The following is a 20800-nucleotide window of genomic DNA, read 5'->3' on the forward strand; positions in this document are numbered from 1 at the left end:
TTGGCAGTCCACTTGGCCTCTTTTGCCATTCCTTATGGCTTCTTCTGCCGACTGGGAGGGCCGAAGGTCATGTTTGGGTGGGCCAGGCCCAAACGGCCGACCTGCTGGAACCAAGCTTGGTGGCCGCCAAAGTGCGCAAGGTTGTGGTTTTCTTTGCAGCTGAACCTTCTGGAAGAACCTATGCCACCACAACCCCACATGCTTGGATTTTGAGTTGCTGAACCATTTTCCTTCTGTTCTCCCTCATTCACAACTATCACAAATGGGCGATGCTTAGAGTAAATTGAAGGGTTCACGTCCCCTCTGATAATATCCCGGTATGCATCAAAGACACTAAGGGAAAACCCCTGATGGTGTGCTGCTATGCATGATAAACATCTCCTTGGCTGTCCAAGTGCAGACCACCCTTGCCGGGCCTTCCCTAAGGCACTGTGGTACAGAATACAGGTTGCATGGCGCAGCGCCTTCTGTCAATGGCAGAACCTCAAATTGTTGTTGCTCCCCACTCTACACTCCACTCTGTGGTGATTGCACAAAGATACGTGGTAATGTAATGCTGTTGTGTTCACTAAGATCAACAAGTAATTAGTACATCACCACAGTAGCTCCTCAAATAGGCGCCCATTAGGATGGCGGACAGACCTGCGTCCGTCCGCCACCCCCGAGGTGGAGGGACTGTCTGCAGGGGCAGCGGCGTTCCCTCCCTCGGAATCAGGATGTGACCTCCACCCTGGCGGTCACATCCCGTATACTGAACATTGCGGCGGGTGCTGCATGAAGCAGCACCCGCCGCGCGGTTAGATATGCATGTCTTCCCTTTGCATGCACAAAGCGGCAGGTACCGCGCGGTGCCTGCCGCGGGAAAACCTGTACTTAACTTGGTGGAAAGAGGAGAAATGCAGTGTTTCCCTAATTTGTGCTTTTTCCATGTGAGCTGCCTTGTGCTGCCTTCCATAAGCTTTTGCACCACTGTAGTCCCTTGCAGAGTGGTACCACCTTTCATAAACCAGTGGACCACCGCGGTCCCTTGCAGGGTGGCTCCACCTGCCATAAGCTGTTGCACCACCGCGGTCCCTTGCACGGTGGCTCCACCTGCCATAAGCTGTTGCACCACCGCGGTCCCTTGCAGACTGGCACCACCTTCCATAAACTGTTGCACAACCGCGGTCCCTTGGAGGGTGGCTCCACCTGCCATAAGCTGTTGCACCACCGCGGTCTCTTGCAGAGTGGCTCCTCCGTCCATAAACCGTTGCACCACCGCGGTCCTTTGCAGACTGGCTCCACCTTCCATAAGCTGTGTTGCCTGTTTGACTGACGTTGCTGACAGAGGTAGTGGTCCGCTTACAATGTAAGGCTTCAAAGATGTTTGCAAAGGTAGTTTATTAGAAACACTACACACATCTAATTGCAGCAGCTGCTCAATAGTTTAATAGTAATATTTAATTCTATGTTCTATGCCAAAGATCCTGCTTCCATGACCTCTCATTGACCTCTAAACACAGGTTAATCTTACACGTACTCCCACATCGTTCTGTCTTTATGCCTATATTCAGCCAACTGCGGTCTCCAGGATGCTAAATAACATCTCCTTTTCCTTGGTGTGTGTTGTAGGTCTTCACTCTTCTAAAGAGTTTTGTGTTTTTGCATTGTAGGTCTGTCTCTTCTGTCAGTTCAGAATTAACAAAAAGGGTTTGGGCTCCACCCACCCCACCCCAAAGGCCGTTCCGTGTGTGCACGCACAATCGAAGCACCAAGAAGGGGGTCACTGCAGGCACGCTGCGGGAGCTTCATGCAAAGGTGAGTGCCACCATTGTGGCCTGATTGTGTCCGAAAGCCACAGGGGGTAACGCCGTCATTGCCAGAAGAGGAGTCCTGGCAGCACCAACACACCTCAATGAATTATTATTAGGCAGTAGAGTTCAATGTGATTCAAGGTTAACAAGCTCGTTCTTGTAACAAGTCTTGCCATTGTCCGTGCAACTACAGGATCCGTGTAGTGAGAGTGGAAAATCCGAGCACACGGAATAGAACATTAAAATATTTAATTAAAATTAAAATAAATTAATACATTCCAATATATTGTTTAGTCAGTTTTTTAACTTCATGTAAAGACACAGGATTTCATTCCAGTCACCTACAGTTGCTTAGTTAACATACTTTTTCAGACCACCATGTTATTCTTTCCACTGTGTTATTCAATAGCGTTCTGTTTCTTCTCTGTTCTCTCTGTCTGTGTGCCAAACAAGGGACAAGTCTACCCGCAGCATCTGATTGAGGAGTGAGTGTTCTCGCAATAAAGTCCTTTCTGCACACATTATGCATCAGATTACATTCAGAACACATGAGGTTCAAGTGTAATGCCACAGCGCCGGGACATGCCACAGCGTCGGTAAATGCCACAGCATTGGCACATGCCACAGCACCGGCATATGCCACAGCATCACCACACGCCACAGCGTCGGTACATGCCACAGCATCAGTACATGCCACAGGATCGGTATATGGCACAGTATTGGCACACGCCTCAGCGTAGGTACATGCCACAACATCGGTACATGCCAGTGTCAGTACATGTAACAGCATCGGTACATGACACAGCGTCGGTACATGCCACAACATCGGTACACGCCACAGTGTTGGTACATGCAACAGCATCGGTACATGCCACAGTGTTGGTACATGTCACAGATTCTGTACATGCCACAGATTCGGTACATGCCACAGCATCGGTACATGCAACAGCATCGGTACATGCCACAGTGTTGGTACATGTCACAGATTCTGTACATGCCACAGATTCGGTACATGCCACAGCATCGGTACATGCCACAGCGACGGTACATGCCACAACATCGGTACATCATGCCACAGCATCGGTACATGCCACAACACTGGTACATGCCACAGCATCGGTACATGCCACAGCATCGGTACATGCCACAGCGACGGTACATGCCACACACAGGTACTTGCCACAGCATCGGTACACGCAACAGCATCTGTAGGAATGGCTACCGAAAGAGTGCTGAGTGCACTCTTGTGGGAGTGAACCCTGCGCACCAGCAGAGACTACAGCAACTCGTATCAGAGTAAACAGAATCCTTAACTCTCGTGGTTGTGGAGATGCAGTTAGATATTCTGTCACCCTCTTACACAGAGGGTACGAGGGGGTACAGCCCCCACCTGCCAGTGCAGTACAGGTGCTAAAGCCAACATGATAGGCCTGAGTACAACAGTTGCTCTGCACCTTACACTTTGGAAAGATACAAGGTCCAGGGGTGAGGGTAAATGACCTTGGGCGACCTACAGCTTGCACAGCAGTCCACCCTGAAGGCTTCTTGGCACTATACTTATCTCACGTGGTGGATAAAGTCATGCAGAATTCACTTTCTCTCCGGGGAACTTGATGAGATTCAGCAAGCTTAGGTTGTGGTAGGGGTGGGTAGAGTAGCACGTCTTGTGTCGCTGCACCAGCCTGGAGCCTTAGGATTGAAATAAGGTGGCAAATCATTCAGTTTACCCTCTGTGTCTTTTACCTCACCGCAGCAGCACAACGTTTCCACGCTACAAGAGTAGATTCCCTACTTCTTTGAAGAAGACAGAGGTCACAGCCCAAGTTTTATTCAGAAACAGTGTCTGTTGTGGCCCAAGTTTATAAGCCACTCACATTCAAAGTGGTCTCTCAAAATGTTAGGAAAACCGGACCCTTAAAAGTCCACCTTTCCTCAGTTGCATGGAAGCCATTATCAAAATAGCACCCAGCCACGCTGGCTTCCTTGGGGTCAACAGGCAGCCAGGAACCTGCCCTGTGCTGTGATTCTTCCCCAGCCAGCCTGCAGTCAGTCTGCTGCTGGACTCTTGCTTTATGGGCATATCCTGGATGTAGGATGACAGGAATCCACCCATGGTGGATTACAGACAGGGTCAGTCAATAACAGTGGAGTGGCCATCACGGGGTCAGGGGAGGTCAAGTCTGAGATCAGGAGTTGACAGGCCATTGGACCACATGAGGATCCGTTGGGGTATTAGAGCAGAACTGCTTGAGGAGTGGTCTACTGGGAAGTGCAGTTGTCGTGGACCTAGAAGCCCGAGAGCCACAAACCCCCTGCATAGAGTTCCAATTTAATATAGGCGTGAGGTGATTATCTAAAAGCATATGGTAATCTGAGTGGGTAAATAGTGTGCCCACAGGGAGTTAGAATGGTCAGTCTATTAGTATACAGAGTGCTTGCTGAAGGGAGGGAGGTAACGGTTATTCAAGAAGACAGATGTTGCATACATTGTGATGAGGCAGCTCACATGAGAAATTTTCACTGGTATTGCCACGACAGAAATGAATACAAATATGATGAAAGGAATGGATGTTACAAGTGGGTGTGACCCCGGCTAGATAAACCCACAAGACAAAACCAGTAAATGTAAAGGGTGGGACATATTTCTGGTTTGTGTTGGAATTTAGAACACCATACACTTACATCCCTACAGTATGGGCATCAAAAAAACGAAATGATGGATGGAATGTTTGAATTCATCTCCGCCACTGGTGACTGCAGTGGCCGCATCCCAATCCATCGTTTTTGCTCTCCATGCCTCCACAGTTTGGACCCAGCCATATGCAAACCAGCCTCGACCCTGCCCCTCCTGGGAACAGTCCAGCCCAATCTGCCAAGTCAGGCCCTCCCTGAATAGGAAGACAAGCACCCCAGTTTTAACTATATTGTGACTGGTGATAAAAAGACTGCTCGCCGCCATACAAAAACCTGCCACTCACCCACGCACAAAGTACAATATATGCAGCAGACTAGACTACCTACTGATCACGTTGGGCTTGGCAAAAATCCAGAGAGCACAATACCTGGGAAGATTTATTTTGGATCACTCGCTATTAAGATAGAGTACAGTGGTGAGCGGGCACAGATCTAAATCCCCACATGGCGACACTTATATGAAATCAACTGGGGAACAACTGCCACCAGAGCTACAAAGTGGGGAGCATTAAAGGAAGTTGTTATGGGAGAATTCCAGAGGTAAATTAGCCAGAATAGGAATGCACCTACATCAAGATTTGACTCAGTAGGAAGAGGGACTAGTGTGGCTACAGAGACAGGGCCCAGAGACCCAATGAATAAGGCATCATTGTTGGAAACTAGGGATAAAGTAGGGCACATCTGGGTGCATTAGATACATTTACTCTCAGGGAACACTGTCAAAAGTTACATAAAGAAGGAGACACGTTTGGGAGACTACTGGTCTGGTTGCTGGAGGAGAAGAGGCCTGAGTATGTGATACTGTCCCGACAAAGGATTCTGTTAATGCCTCCCAGAGGGGCATTAACAGAATCCTTTACCAGTATCTAATAAAGTTATGTAAAGACAGAGGATACTCTGTGAAATGCAGAGGGATACCTTTCTGGGGCCTGTACAGCTTTAAAAACTCACTGGAGACCAAAGGGCTGAGCTGGAGTTAGAATTCCAAAAAGAAGAATGAGTTGAAAACAATCTGGTGTTGCCTTGGGGAAGGGCGCTAAGGGCTGATGGTCTCCTAAAGAGGTTTATCACATGTTTGGTGCGCAGCACTTAGATAGCCTACTAGAGGTGTTTAGACAGATCCCCCAGGATATAGCGGCATGGATTAGCAAATTTAGCGGCACAAAAATGGAAATTATATGGAAATTTAGCGGCAATTTTGCGGCATTTTATTTGGCAGTTTTTCCTACAACAAACACAGATATCTTAGTGGGCAATTTTGTAAAAATCGCTGCATTTTTACAAAAGTGCCGATTTCGCGGCAAACCGCGAAATCCCGGAGGGTCTGTTTAGAGAGGCCAGACAGATTAGTATCCTGCCAGAGACTCTGAGAGAAGCCATAATAATTATGATGCAGAACTTGATAAGGACCCGCAAATCTGGCGTAATCGTGAAGAACTGGGTTATCAAATACCCAGCGGTGCCACGGACATGCCCAAAGTCCTCTGGGTTCCCTTGCCTTGGTATACAGAGACATGGAATACTTCTAGGTGGCGTCAGAGATCAAATTTATTAGCTGCAGCTAGTAGCAGAACCCCAGCAATACAACACGATGTACAACTCAAGTAACTGCTCAATTTTACTAAGGCGAGACATCCCTATTTATACACAAAAAGGTACATTTAAAATGCACGCCCCTGCACCAAAATTCTACCAATAGAAAATACATGACATCACACAGCATCATTCAGTAAAGCTCATTTTACAGTGTCCCAACCCACAAGTTAATATTTAGGCATATCTAAAAAATAATCTGGAAGGCCCGGACAAACCCTTAATTGAAAGCGTAACCCAGGAAATAAAGAAACAGTAAAGAAAAGTAGTTTCAGATAATGTGCAAGATAACAGAAACCTAAAGAAACTTAAAAGTTAACAACTGTCTTGAATGGTGATTGGGAAAGCAGATAACGATCTTGCAGGGAAATTGGCTTGGCAGGGTCAATTCCAGGGGAAAAGGCCAGCTTCTGAAATTAACTCCAGCGCACGAAGAAAACCTTAGTTAATGTATACATGACCCACAAAAGGTCAGACTGCTTTGCTCGCAGACTAACTTCTGAGGCCTAGGTAAAAGGCAACACCAGATGGCAGTCACGACGCATGGCAAAAACCCATGTTTAGAAAAGAAAGTCGTAAGGAAAGAAACAATTTAGATATTGTTTAGGATAAGATATTTGCAAGGAAACTAAAGGTTAACAAGACCCTGAACGATCAGCTAGTGAAACTGTTTTTGCAAAAGGTCAGTTTCAGGTAAAAAGGGTCACTCTCTCTGCAGTTCATTCAGAGTCAGAAAAACCCAAGTTAATATATGCACGAACTCAGAAGGCCAGGCCACTTGTTCGTTGGGCCTACTTCACAGGCCTACGTGAGCGCAAGACTAAAATGGAGTCAGGTTTGAGAATTACAGAACCACAGACCCTCCTTCTGCCATTACGTAGGCAATAACCTAAACTCATGTTAATCTGAATCTAGGTCTATATCTATTCTCATCAGGTCATCAAGGTGTTGCTGTAACATCATCTTATTATCCTTCACTTCTCTCAGGACTGGTCTTCTCACACAGATCGTAGCACAAAGACTACAAATGGCGGGATCATACTGGATGCATAAACAACACGAGAAAAGGATAGCTAACGCCATACCAAGGAACATCAGAATCTTCCATCCTCATTTGGACAGCGATTCCCATAACCATCCCATCAACGACCAGTTACCTTCGTCCACATGAATAGACTCAGAGATCTTATGTAGTCTAGAGATGGCTTGGTACACTGTCGGGGCATTATCTGGTATGAAAATGCAGCAACTAGATCTAATCAATTTGCATACCCCACCTCTATCTGCAAGTATAATATCTAAAACAAAACGGTTCTGTAATGTCATAAGGCAATCCGCTTGAAGCTCAGCTGTAATATTGCTAAGGGCACCTGCAGTCTCGTTTATAGTGGCCTCAACCACTCTCGTAAGCTAACGAATATTCCTACTATTAGCCATAGGACCCCAAAAGGGTAGGAAACCCTTGAAGAAGTCTCCAGCTTCTTGTGCGACAGTATCTTTCGCATCGATAATACCTCTACCATATCTTGTCTTATGGTAGTCGAAAACAGCAGTGTATGTAGGGGGAAGCAAAAATGCCACATAACATGTGCCGGAAAAATCAGATGGCAACCCTGTGTATGCTCTATCATGACAAACAAAATACGTGCCTTTAGTTAGCACGAACGGAGGAGATTTCTGGGACGTATAAACGTATGTGTGAACACACACACACTCTTACCAAGCTGAGCTCTCGGATTCTGACCATTACCCTGCAAACAGAGATGACCTCGGTGGGGTATAATCCAAATAGGAGAAGACCTTCGCTGCCTTTCTTTCTCTGTCAAGCTAACACTATATGCCGTCTTATTTCAACCGACATATGCTCGTACCTCATCTCTAGGGATAGCGTTATACGCATCAATATCTCTAATCATATCAACTATTCCCCGTATCAAGGCATTATTACTTGCATTGTCTTTGACGAACGTACAGGAGAGGCTTCATTCGCATAGATAAACATTGATTGGAGTGCCCAAACTGACCCGTTAGGCGAAAAAGGCAAAACCAAATAGGGCATTCCCTTATCTGTAGTATGTGGCATAAGACCACACACCCAACAATTTGTGGTATTTATGACTAGCTGATGCTGATGCAACATCTGTATAAACGAATTGTTAACAAATTCTGATCTTCGTGTCTGTTCATGTTCAGGTAACGTATGAAACTCATGTGGAGAAACAGTAGAAAAAGAAAGAGTAGGTTGGGAGGTAGATGTAAGTGTAATTTGTGTGACATAGAAAATCCAACCCACACAAGCTAACGTAATATTCACAAGCATAAGAAAACACATTATTAAAAAACATTTGCTACGAATCAATATACATATTCGGACTTTAGAATCCACTTTCCTAACACAGTTATCAGACTCAAGAAACTCCATCCCCTAACGTGCTGCTCACGGCAATTTTCCTTCTTCACTTAAGTGTGCATCAAGATCGCACTAACGACCCTGAACCACAGACCTTGTGTCAATACGCGGCTCACCCCTTAAGAACTTCCTACCGTGACCCTGCAGCTGAGTCCGGATGGGGACTCGAAAAAGGAAAAAGCAAAAAAAAGTCTCCTGATCTGACAAGGTGTAATTCACTATATAAATAATTCGGTTTTATTTGTCCATGGCAATAGGCTTTCTTGGCCTTAAATCGTAGCATTCTTTATCAGGTACAGTTGGATCCTTAAATAAAAGTTCTGGATTGGTGGTGTCAATCTTTAGATGAGGAGGCACAGCAGCTTGCAGAACATCATCATCCTCGCGTTCTGACCGTGTCCATGTCAAATGAGCATCACTAAAGTGCACAAATGTGGGGACTCTCTCGCAATCTGTGTCAGCTATACCATCCCTCACCCACTGATCATACGGTAAAGGCAAAGGAACTTTTTTCGTATGGGTGGTATGCACCCAGTTCTTTTTACCAGCTACTCTAACAGCAGTTCTAGTGACCAGCAATACCAAATAGGGACCAGTCCATCTCGGTTCCAAATTCTTGGATCGCTGAAAATTCTTTGTCAAGATAAAATCACCAGGTTGGATCGTGTGCCCTGGATCTGTAGTAGCTGTCGGCAAACTGTCATAGACCTGTTGGTGGAGAACACGTAATTTAGTAGTCAAGTCATGTAAGTAATCCACCAACACAGGGTACTCAATACTGCTGTATTCTTTAGGATGAGGCACACCCCAAACATTCGCAGGAGGACCAAACACAATTTCATACGGACTAAGTCCCACTTGAGAATGCACAGTCGTCCTTGTTGACAAAAGAGCCAACGGCAAGGCATCCGGCCATGTAAGACCAGTGCTCGCTTGTACCTTAGCTAATTTCAGCTTCAAGGTACCATTGTAACATTCAAGTCCAGCAGACTGGGGGTGATTCGCTGCATGGAACTTCTGATTTAATCCCAAACCAGCATATACTTTCTTCATGATTTGACCTACAAATTCACTCCCATTGTCCGACCATACAATTCTCGGCATACCATACCTAGGGAAGTACTCTCCCAGCAAAACCTTGGCTGTAGACAAGGCAGTATTATCCTTTAGGGGTTAGGCCTCTATCTACCTGGAAAAGGCACAAACAACCACAAAGACATACTTCAAATTATTGCATCTCTCCATATGTATATAATCCAGCTGTATCACCTCAAACGGATACGTCGGAGGAGCACAATGACCAGCTGGAGTTGGAGTTCCCTTACCAGGATTATACTTCAGACAAATCATACAATGTTTCACCACGTTCTCTGCACATTTCGGAATTCCAGAATTCTGCCAAACTGGAGCCAACAACTTGCATATTCCCTTCAAACTTATGTGAGCCATTCCATGAGCCATTTTAACCACTGGGAGCACATACGCATCTGGCAACAGCCATCGCTGGTGTTCTGACAACTCAACCCAACAACCTGTTGAATCCAACATACCTGTAGTTTCTCTCCAAACACTCACTTCTTTCTCAGCCTGAATCATTTTCACACTTTCTATTGTGTCTTCGCACATTCCACCAGCCATAACCCAATTAGCTGGGCCTGCAACATACATACGGCTCATCATGTCTTTCGCCGTTTCCTTCGCAACTTCATCTGCAAATGCATTCCCTCAACCAACATCGTCCACAACTTTCTTATGCGCACTACACTTCATAATTGCAATCTGCTTTGGGAGAGTGAGAGATTCCAAAAGTTCATTCACCAACTGCCCATGCTGTATTTTTGTTTCGTGCGAAGTAAGGAACCCACGCTCTCTCCACAAACGCCCAAAACTATGGGTAACACCAAACGCATACTGGCTGTCGGTGTAAACATTCACTCGCTTTCCTTCTGACAACACACACGCTCTAGTCAGTGCAATCAACTCTGCTGCTTGTGCAGAATTTTGTGGTATGCGTGCTGTCTCAACAACTGTATGTAAAGTTGTAATAGCATACACTGCAGTCGTTTCACCATTCGGAAGCTTAAAACACGAACCATCTACCCATAGGGTACCATCAACATCCGTAAGAGGAGTATCCCTTAGGTCAACTCTCGCCTTCGTTTCTTCCTCTGTACGAAGAAAACAATCATGCTGTTCCTGAGGATCCGTCTCTGTAGAGATCGGTAAAAACGTAGCTGGATTCAACACATTACATCTTTTAATGTGCACATGACTAGCCAACAATGTCAACTGGTAACCTGACAGACGTGCACTAGTAAGGTGCTGTGTCTTAGTCTTGTTTAATAAGGTATCCACTGCATGTGGGACCATCACAATCAACGTATTATCCAATACCAAACCAGCAGACTGTCGGATAGAAACAGCCGCTGCAGCTGTAGCTCTCAGACAACTCGACAACGCCTTAGCAACTGGGTCTAACGTTGCTGGAAAATATGCACATGAACGCTGCTTGTCCCCAAATGGTTGTGTCAACACTGACAACGCACAACCTTCTCTCTCGTGCACGTACAACGTGAAAGGCTTACTATAGTCTGGAGTACCCAACAAAGGAGCCGAACACAATGCATCGCGTAGTTCAGAAAAACTTTTCTGACATTCGTCAGACCAAGGAAGAGGATGCGGAGTATCTTTCAGAGTCAATGCTAACAGAGGTTTCGCCAACAGTGAAAAATTGGGGATCCACTGTCTACAATACGATGTAATACCTAAAAAGGCACGCACTTCTCTCTGTGTGGATGGTACATTCATTTGCGCGATTGCTTGAATTCGTTCTGGGGTCAATCTCCTTCCCTCCTTCGACAAGAGATGACCTAAGTAGGCCACTTCTTGGCGACAATATTGCAACTTTGAAGGTGACACTTTATGATGAAGGTCAGACAAATACCGCAACAAAGAAAGAGTAGCCTCTTTACAAATCTTTTCATCATCAACAGTAATCAACAAATCATCGACGTACTGAATAAGAGTAGCACCAACAGGTAACACAAAACCGTCAAGCTGAGTTTTCAACGCCTGACTATAGATGGAGGGACTTTCACAATAACCTTGGGGAGCTCTCTTAAACCGGAAGCTTCGGCCTCCTAATGAGAAGCCAAAAATATCCCTGCTCTCCTCAGTAATAGGAATACTGAAGAAAGTATTCTTCAAATCGATGACAGAAAACCAAGCTGCCGAAGCAGGAATCAAAGTCAACAAAGCAGTAATATCAGGTACCACAGGAAACTGTGGCACGACAATCTTGTTTACCTCTCGAAAGTCGATCACAAACCGGTACACAGGTGGCTGAGAAGCATCAGTACGTTTAAGGACAGGCAAAACAGGACTGTTACAAACATTACCTCTCGTTTCCTCAACTACACCCTTCTCAACCAGATCATAGACAATCGCTAAAAGAGCTCTCTCACCATCACTCGAGATCTTGTATTGTGGAATACGAGGTAGCCTAGCATTTGACTTAAGGGTGACAACATAAGGTGGAATCTGCAAAAGACCAACATCATTTGGACCTGTAGCACAAAGTGTATCAGGAAGCGAACGCAATTCCAGTGGCAAACAATCCTTAGACAAATACATTGGGGAAATCACTTTCTTACCGAGGGTAAGTTGTACTCCTCAAGGAGAACAATGTAATGTCGCTTACAATCTTTTCAGCAGGTCCAAACCCAACAGATTCTCACCACAACCAGTCGTTAGAATAAGTGGAGCTTCCAATTCACAAGGGCCAATGGAAAGGGACAAAGGACTAGAAACCGGATTACGAACTGGGGCGCCTGAAAATCCTACTGAAACATTGGTCAAGCCAGACAAAGGTGCGCCAGGAAGTTTAGAGTGCATAATAGAACTCTTCATCGCACCAGTATCCAAAAGAAAAGGTTCTGCCACACCTGATGTAATCACTTCAACATAAGGTCCACTCTGATCTACTGGAACTGACACTACTCCCTCACTTTGTCCTTGGCTGTCCTAGTTATCATTATAACCAGAACTCTCAACATCGACATAGTAATCCTCAACATAGTACTGGGCAGACTGACCACTCGGAACATTCTGTCTGTCAAAATAATTCGCAGAATTCGGTAGGGAAGAGGAACGCTCATTCTGAGGGATCACACCACGTCCCCTACCCCTAGGAGCTTGCTGAAAACTACCACAACCTCTCTGACCAGATACATCATTTGCACGCTGTAACAAAGCCGGGCAACTATTCTTGTAATGACCTTCCTCTCTGCAATAAGCACACTGATTAGGGCCAGGAAAGAATCGCTGAACATAAGGCTCAGGCTTCTGTAACAATCTCTGAAATTGTGGAGGTTGCTGAAACTGAGGCTGATTCTGACGAGGCGGATAAGCTTGCTGCAAAAGAACTTTCGTCTTTAACTCTTTCGTTTTCTTCTCCACTTTATCTTTCTCATCTTTATCCCTATTTTCGTAATATTGTGCAGTAGCCAATATCTGGGCCGACGAAGAGACAGCTCATGAACTCTCAGAGTCCTTTAACTTATTAGAAAGTTCGGGAAGCAAATTAAAGACAAATTTATCCACAAACAACCTTTAACCACCCTCCGTACTCATATCCTGACCACTATGATCAATAAACGTTTCTTCAAACCTTGTGAAGAAATCAGACACACTCTTGTCTTTCTTTTGCTTATATGCTGCTAACTTATCCCAATTCACTCGTAAAGCGGGCATCATTGTTTTCATCAGATTAATAATTCTACCTGGTAATTCTGAAACTAGAGGTTCAGGTTTAGCCCCTCCCTCCTGTCTACCATCTGCAGCAACAATATTCGCCCAGGTATCACCTAATTCAGCAGCATGATTCTCATGACGAATCTTCGCCCACAAAGGTTGAGGAACTACATTACCCATCAACATATCGATGTCAGCTAAATTCATAATACACGCTTCAACTGTCTGGGACAATAACCAGCAGGATTCTTACGAGGGTCAGGTAAGGTCTGCTTAAGAGCCAAGACCTCTGCTCTCTTCCTAGGGACATGTACCCATACTCACTGAAAATGAGCCGGAGCGGCCTGAATACCCAAATTTACATTAGCCTGAACTGCTTCTTTCCATACAGGAGGAACTTCTCTCATAGGGTACTGTTTCACTTTCCTCCTAACAGAGGAATCAGGTTCATAGAATGTCTGAGGCGAAAGTCTAGATCTGAAAGCAAGTATTATCTTCCCATTCCTGACGCAGAAAAGTACACATTACATCAAAAACATACCTTTGCTTAGGCGGTTCCCACTGAAAGAAAACATCCATAACTGCTGGCAAATCATACCTCGGAGCATTTAAAATCCACCTACGAGCCAACAAATCCAACACTGTCCGTTCTTCAGAACTAGGAAGCTGACTACGACTCTGTTTACGTTCCGAAACAGGGGTCACATTCAGTGACCCAAACAATGGTGACAACAGATTAACAACAGTCTCGGTCATTCGTTTTTTAGCAGAAGGGGAAGAAGTAGCCATAAGAACAGGAGAATAAGTATTCTGAGGCAAAGAAGGTGTAGGGACAAGAACAGTAGAAGTCGAAGATACAGAAGCAGAAGGCAAAGGAGTTTGAGGCAAAGCTGGTAGCAAGGCTGGCAACCCTAGAATGGGTTGCGCAGGAGGAGGCAAAACCATCTGTGGAGCAGCGGGTGGCTGAACAACAGCAGGAGGTTGAACAACAAAGGGTGGAACAACCGGGGGTAATGGAGGCGCAGTAGCACCCTGCACATAGGGAGGTGGCAATCTCAGTAAATGAGAGATCAAAGGATCTTTTTCAAGGTCTTCCATCACTTTCGGAGGAGAAGATGGCAAGGCCGGATAACATTTATCTATGGCCATGCAACGCTGTCTATCTAAGACTTCACTCGCACGCTCTCCTTCATCTTCCTTAAACTGTCTAGCAGCTTGTAGTACTGACATATTCTTATCTTTCCTATCTCTCTTTGCTTGCTTAATTTCTCGCTGTTTGGCTTCCTTACGCCAAAGGTAGAAAGAGTCAAACATTGCCGGCCGGGCTTTCTTCCTAAATAGCCTAACTTCTAGATTGTCTAAAATCTCTGTTTCAAAACTACCATGTGGGGGCCATTGCAAAACACCATCCTTTTTCGTGTAGCGAACCCATACTTCATTATAAGTAATAGGGCCCACTCCGTGTTTAGAATAGAGCTCATAAGTCGGAGTTCCAACCGGAGGTATCGGACATGAATCCTCCAATCGGGAATCCCTGTTACTACCACAAACAAACCAATTACCAAATTTACCAAGACCAGGCATCTTGCTCACTAGTCTGGTTTCAAACTTCGAAGGGAATCAAAAAATGATACACTCGTAAATATACAAGCCCTTCGGCTTTGGGTACTGCAGCAACCAAATCAAAACCAAGGAACCAAACAAAGTCGTGGGAGCGACCCACTTATACTTAACCAAATATCTGTCACGCCACCAGAAGACCGTCTATCGTCTCGCTTTACAAACATCAATCGGAGGATCCAAGACAAGGCGACAGTCAGGGCAGCAGTCCTTCGTAGCAGTTGGAAAGCGGGTTGCCCCGCAGAAAAGACCTTTGGTCCACGTCGACATGCAGGGGTCGATGAAGTGGTGGCCCTCCTCCAGAATTTCCTCACGTGGCTCCTCGCAATCTTCGGGCTTGGACCGGTACCACTGAAGTCGCCCCACGTTGGCCGCGCCAACTGATGAACTGGGTTATCAAATACCCAGCGGCGCCAGGGACAAGCCCAAAGTCCTCTGGGTTCCCTTGCCTCGGTATACAGAGACACAGAATACTTCTAGGTGGCGTCAGAGATCAAATTTATTAGCTGCAGCTAGTAGCAGAAATCCCAGCAATACAACACGGTGTACAACTCAAGAAACTGCTTAATTTTACTAAGGCGAGTCATCCCTATTTATACACAAAAAGGTACATTTAAAATGCACGCCCCTGCACCAAAATTCAACCAATAGAAAATACATGACATCAAGCGCATCATACAGTAAAGCTCATTTTACAGTGTCCCAACCCACAAGTTAATATTTAGGCATATCTAAATAATAATCTGGAAGGCCCGGACAAACCCTTAATTGAAAGCGTAACCCATGAAATGAAGAAACAGTAAAGAAAAGTAGTTTCAGATAATGTGCAAGATAACAGAAACGTAAAAAAACTTAAAAGTTAACAAATGTCTTGAATGGTGATTGGGAAAGTGGATAACGATCTTGCAGGGAAATTGGCTTGGCAGGGTCAATTCCAGGTGAAAGGCCAGCTTCTGAAATTAACTCCAGCGCACGAAGAAAACCTTAGTTAATGTATACATGATCCACAAAAGGTCAGACTGCTTTGCTCGCAGACTAACTTCTGAGGCCTACGTAAAAGGCAACACCAGATGGCAGTCACGACGCATGGCAAAAACCCATGTTTAGAAAAGAAAGTCGTAAGGAAAGAAACAATTTAGATATTGTTTAGGATAAGATATGTGCAAGGAAACTAAAGGTTAACAAGGTCCTGAACAGTGACTGAAAAACTCAGACAACGATCAGCTAGTGAAACTGGTTTTGCAAAAGGTCAGTTTCAGGTGAAAAGGGTCACTCTCTCTGCAGTTCAATCAGAGTCAGAAAAACCCAAGTTAATATATGCACGAACTCAGAAGGCCAGGCCACTTGTTCGTTGGGCCTACTTCACAGGCCTACGTGAGGGCAAGACTAAAATGGAGTCAGGTTTGAGAATTACAGAACGACAATACTGACCACTATTGATAAACAAGCATTTCCAATGCAATTGGTCTCACCTTTGGGACCTTATATGTATTTAGATATGCAGCACATTAGCCTGGGTGCTGAAACATCTACTATTCTTTAACATTTGAAGGAAAGTAAGCACCAAACTGCGTGACACACCAGGGATGGGAACACATGGAGAAAAATATTACCTTTCAGTGGGAAATTGTATAGTCCAAAGCTCCATTTTTAATATAAAATCAAGGCATTCGGTGGTCATATAACTAAAAATACAAGATTTGAAAAATATATTATTGTCTACGGGTGCTCCTGGAAGACAATTTTTATGGACTGGAATCTAGAGAATTCTAAAGTGATTCTGGTATTTTACTGACCTCTGCTGTTCGTTTTCTATCAAGACCGTTAAATAGAGGCAGTTGAACAGAAAAAAAGACCCTAGCCGAAGCAGACAAGTCCTAGGGCTGATCTCCTGAGCCCGCAAAGTACATACACTTATAAATATATACTAAAGTATATACAAGAGATCTCGAATGCTCGACCTAATAATACAGATGCAAAAATCTTCTGGTCAATAGACTGGCCCTTTGCGATGGAACTAAGGAGCATAATGCATGAATGCGAAATTAGTGTGCAAGATAGGGAGCGTGCAGTGTCCATGTACGCTGATGACACACTATATTGAAACACTATATTCAATCTCACTGTAACTGAGGGAGCATGGTGATTTCTGTGGTGTCTCTGGCCTGCTTATCAATAGTGAAAACACAGTTTTATTCCCTCTGGAAGGACTGGTGGGCAGGATCTGGCGGAACTTCCAGAGACGGGGCTAAAGAGGAAGGCAGAGCATTTTAGAAACCTTGGAGACAAAGTGGCTTCTATGCCTGAGAAACAATTCACATATAATATGGGGAGAGTCTCACAGGGATTGAAGGACTCAGTTCGGTTCTGGAATACTCTGCTTATTTCCATCATGGGCAGAGTAACATTAGCAAAAATAGTAATGCTGCTGTGTTGCTTGTATACTTTACAAAAGACTTTTTGTTCGATTACCAGATCAACCTGGAAGGAACCAGCCAGTCTCTTACTCTCACCAGTCTGGGCAGGTTGAAAGAAGGAGGGTCTGACCTGGCTTGCTGAAGAGGGATAACGAAGAAGCAGGCCTGGGTTGGCCAGACCTAGAGCTTTATTAGGTGTCAGCACAGCTACAGCACAATGCATTGTGGTACACAAAGGGGGACAGTTGGAAGAGAGACTTCTCAGGGGGTAACTGGAACGGGATGAAGGTGTGCCTGATGAGGTGGAATCATTTGTCTAAGAAACACCCATTTGTTGTGGGCCCGGTAGCCTCAGGATGGGAGGCAGCCATTAAGAGAATCTTGAATTGCCCTGTTCTCTAGATCATTACTAATTTGGTGGCTATAGCCTTTCAGGTGAATCAGCATGGCCAAATGGGTGGGGGAGTTGGTGTTAGACCTTGGGGAATGGGTACCTAGGAGAAACATTCTTCACATTGAGGCATGGGAGACAGTCGGGTTGGGGTGGGCTAATACCCTCAGTTTTCAAACCTCACAAAAAGGATCCAAAAAATATGGACAGACTTTCCTGCCACTCAGGTGGCCTGCTTGACTCTAGGGTTAGTGATGGAGTAGGTGAAGAGTGCAGGCTGGTCTACAGTTTCTACAGGGCACTAAAGATTGACCAGGAACGGCCTTCCCTGAGAGTCAGGCAGCACTGGGAGGAGTGTTTGGAGGAGCTTCTGACAGGCGATGAGTGGGCAAGCGTGTGCCTACTTGCCAGAGGTGACAAATAATGCTAGGTTTATTGACACCTTGCCTCTATTTGCACCAGACTTTCCTGACCCCACAGAGGCTATTCAGAATTTATCTAGAAAAGTAATTTGCCTGCCCACATTGTGGCGAACTGAGGGTGATCTTTTCATATATGCCCTGGGGTTGCAGGATACTAGTGAGCTATTGGTGCTATTGGAAGCAGTATTGGAGACACTGCCTACTGCCAACAATACTCAGGCCCAAAATGTGAAAAACCCAATGTAGATTCACCGCACTGGCACTATTGGCAGAACGAAGAATAGCAATCCAGTGGTTCTCCACCAGAACCCCCACTGTAGATGGAAGGAGAAAATTAATGCTGGAGTGGACTTTGCAAAGGAACTGCCTATGAGAGCAGTGAGGGTGGACTAGGGGTAAAGGAGGATTTGGGCAAATAGGCTGACATGAGTAACATACATGGGGTATCTTGACACAAGTGTAGATGGCAGGGGACACTAAATATGGGGATACAAGAACTATCCAATATAACACACAACCCATCTGAAAGGAACAAGAAACAAAGGACACATGAAGGGGAAACAGTGGAAATGCTTTGTATGACTGGCTCTTTGATGTGATGTTACTTTATCATAAAATGATACATAAAAAGATCAAACATTGTTTTGCCCCCTATCTTGTCATAGGAAATAGATCACCATAGATCCCCTAATCTGACTTCTCTTTATCTTTTAGGCAATGGATGCTCTCATGATTTCGGGGCTCGTTGCCCTGGTGCTGGACGAAGATGGGACTCTTGTAGACAGCGAGGAATTCTTCGAGATGGTAGATGACAATACATCCTTCATGCTCTTGGAAAAAGGCCAAAAGTGGACTGCAGTCAAGGTGTGGCTCCAGCAGTTCTCTCATACCTCTTTATTGTAATACAGTGATCTTCTCCTGTTCATTCAAGTATCCTCAATGAAATATTGGGTCAGCCATTAATTGTCTTATTTTAACCACGAAAGGATCAGCCAACCGGTTGCTCCCTTTGCAGTTTTAATGGGAGAAACTGGATATACTAGAATGGAAAGTAAAAGGATCAGATGATTGAAAATCAGCAGAATAGCGTTGCCTGATTGTAAAACGTTGATATGTGTCATATTTATTTTTGCTCACGTGCTACAGCATCATCAGCCACGCTTATGCTAAAAAAAAGCTATTTTAGCAAAAAGATTTTTAGTGTGATGCTAAATGTTGTGCTATGGTGCACAGACGACCAAGTACTGCTTTGCATGACATTTGTCTTTGTGCTACACTGCATGTACAAATTTCAACTGGAGGACTTAACTTAAATGTAAGACTACCGCATAATATTTTGCTAACCCCTTGGTTGCGCCTGCTTTCATTGGGCATTTGGACGCAAAACCACCTCATGCCATTTTAGCGGAACTGTCTGCATCAAACCTTTGGATATTTGAGCTTCTTCTGACTCATTAGCCCTGCAAAGCAAATCCATTTTGCGATGCGCTTGTGTCAACTTTTCAGTGCAAATCTATATTCTATGCTGTAAAGTTAATTGGCACTGCTGCTTGTGTTGCTTTGAGTCATGTCTGCTGTAAATAATAGTTAACCTGGTACTAGGACAACAGGTATTCCTTATTACAAGGGCAGCAGTTCTGGATAATGATGCGGCACCTGCATGACCCAGGTACTTGCTGCACTCGTGCCGCTACTTTAGGTCCTGGGGCTTGCCACACTCTAGCTCCGGGGTCCCTTCAGCACACTGGCAAGGGTGGTTGCCCTTTGTGGCTTTATACAATGACAACTCCAATGAAATGGTCAAAGGCAGGTACATATACACAAGTCCACAGTCATGACTGTTACAATCTACCAATAGCTGATGAATAGAGTTGTTTAATATCTGAATGTCATTTACATCAAGCAATGGCTGATGTGCAAATCTTTTGCCACCTCTCTGTAACAGCAACAAGATCCTAGGCACACCACAAAAGGAACTCCACACAAGGTTATATAAAAATAACTTCTGTATTGTCAAAACACATCAGATAGAATCACACATGTACATTGTGCCAACTGGCACGGGCAATATTCACAAGGGATTATTTACACAGGACAGGGCCACGTGGGCGCCTGTCAGAATCAGCACTTAGTAGAAAATAGAATATAGGATATAAAATCACTGTAGCACAAATTAGCAAATATAAATCACAACCAGTAACTACTGGTAACAGGTAAGTACCACCTATGCAACACTAAACACCTTAGGAGAATGTCACGTAGGGAACCAGGACCTCACTAGGACCACCTGTACTAGAAAGAACAACCACCTAAGTATCACAATACAATTAGGGGTATAAGCAAGAACACATTACACATGTGTTCACCATTCAGAGGTGTAGGGAAGGAAAACACATGATGCATAAAACGTACATTCAGCGGTGTAATAACAAGGCAAATGATGCATCACACACACATTCAGAGGTGCAGGGAAGGAAAAACACATGATGCATAAACCAACACATTCAGAGGTGTAAAAACCCCGGAAGACACATGATGCATAAAAACATTCAGAGGTGCCAGAACATAACTCAATAGCGCAAAAACACATGATGCCCAAAAACATTCAGAGGTGTAAGATCAAGGTGCGTAATCATATTAAATGCATTACATTTCCTAGCACCACATCACATTGTGCAAAACTCACATTAGACAATTACCATCACATA

General features: G+C 44.8%; 1 protein-coding gene across 1 annotated transcript in view; it reads left to right on the forward strand.

Moving 5' to 3' along the window:
• Window positions 1-20800, forward strand: part of CIDEB (cell death inducing DFFA like effector b) — a 67471-nt gene that overhangs the window by 7357 nt on the left and 39314 nt on the right. The window contains exons 2-3 of the mRNA XM_086954633.1: window positions 1653-1797; window positions 18807-18956. Coding sequence (XP_086810759.1) covers window positions 1653-1797; window positions 18807-18956 — 295 coding nt within the window. The remainder of the gene's footprint in view (window positions 1-1652; window positions 1798-18806; window positions 18957-20800) is intronic.

This window comes from Lissotriton vulgaris, chromosome 2_1, assembly GCF_964263255.1.
Source record: "Lissotriton vulgaris chromosome 2_1, aLisVul1.2, whole genome shotgun sequence".
Lineage (NCBI taxonomy): Eukaryota > Metazoa > Chordata > Amphibia > Caudata > Salamandridae > Lissotriton > Lissotriton vulgaris.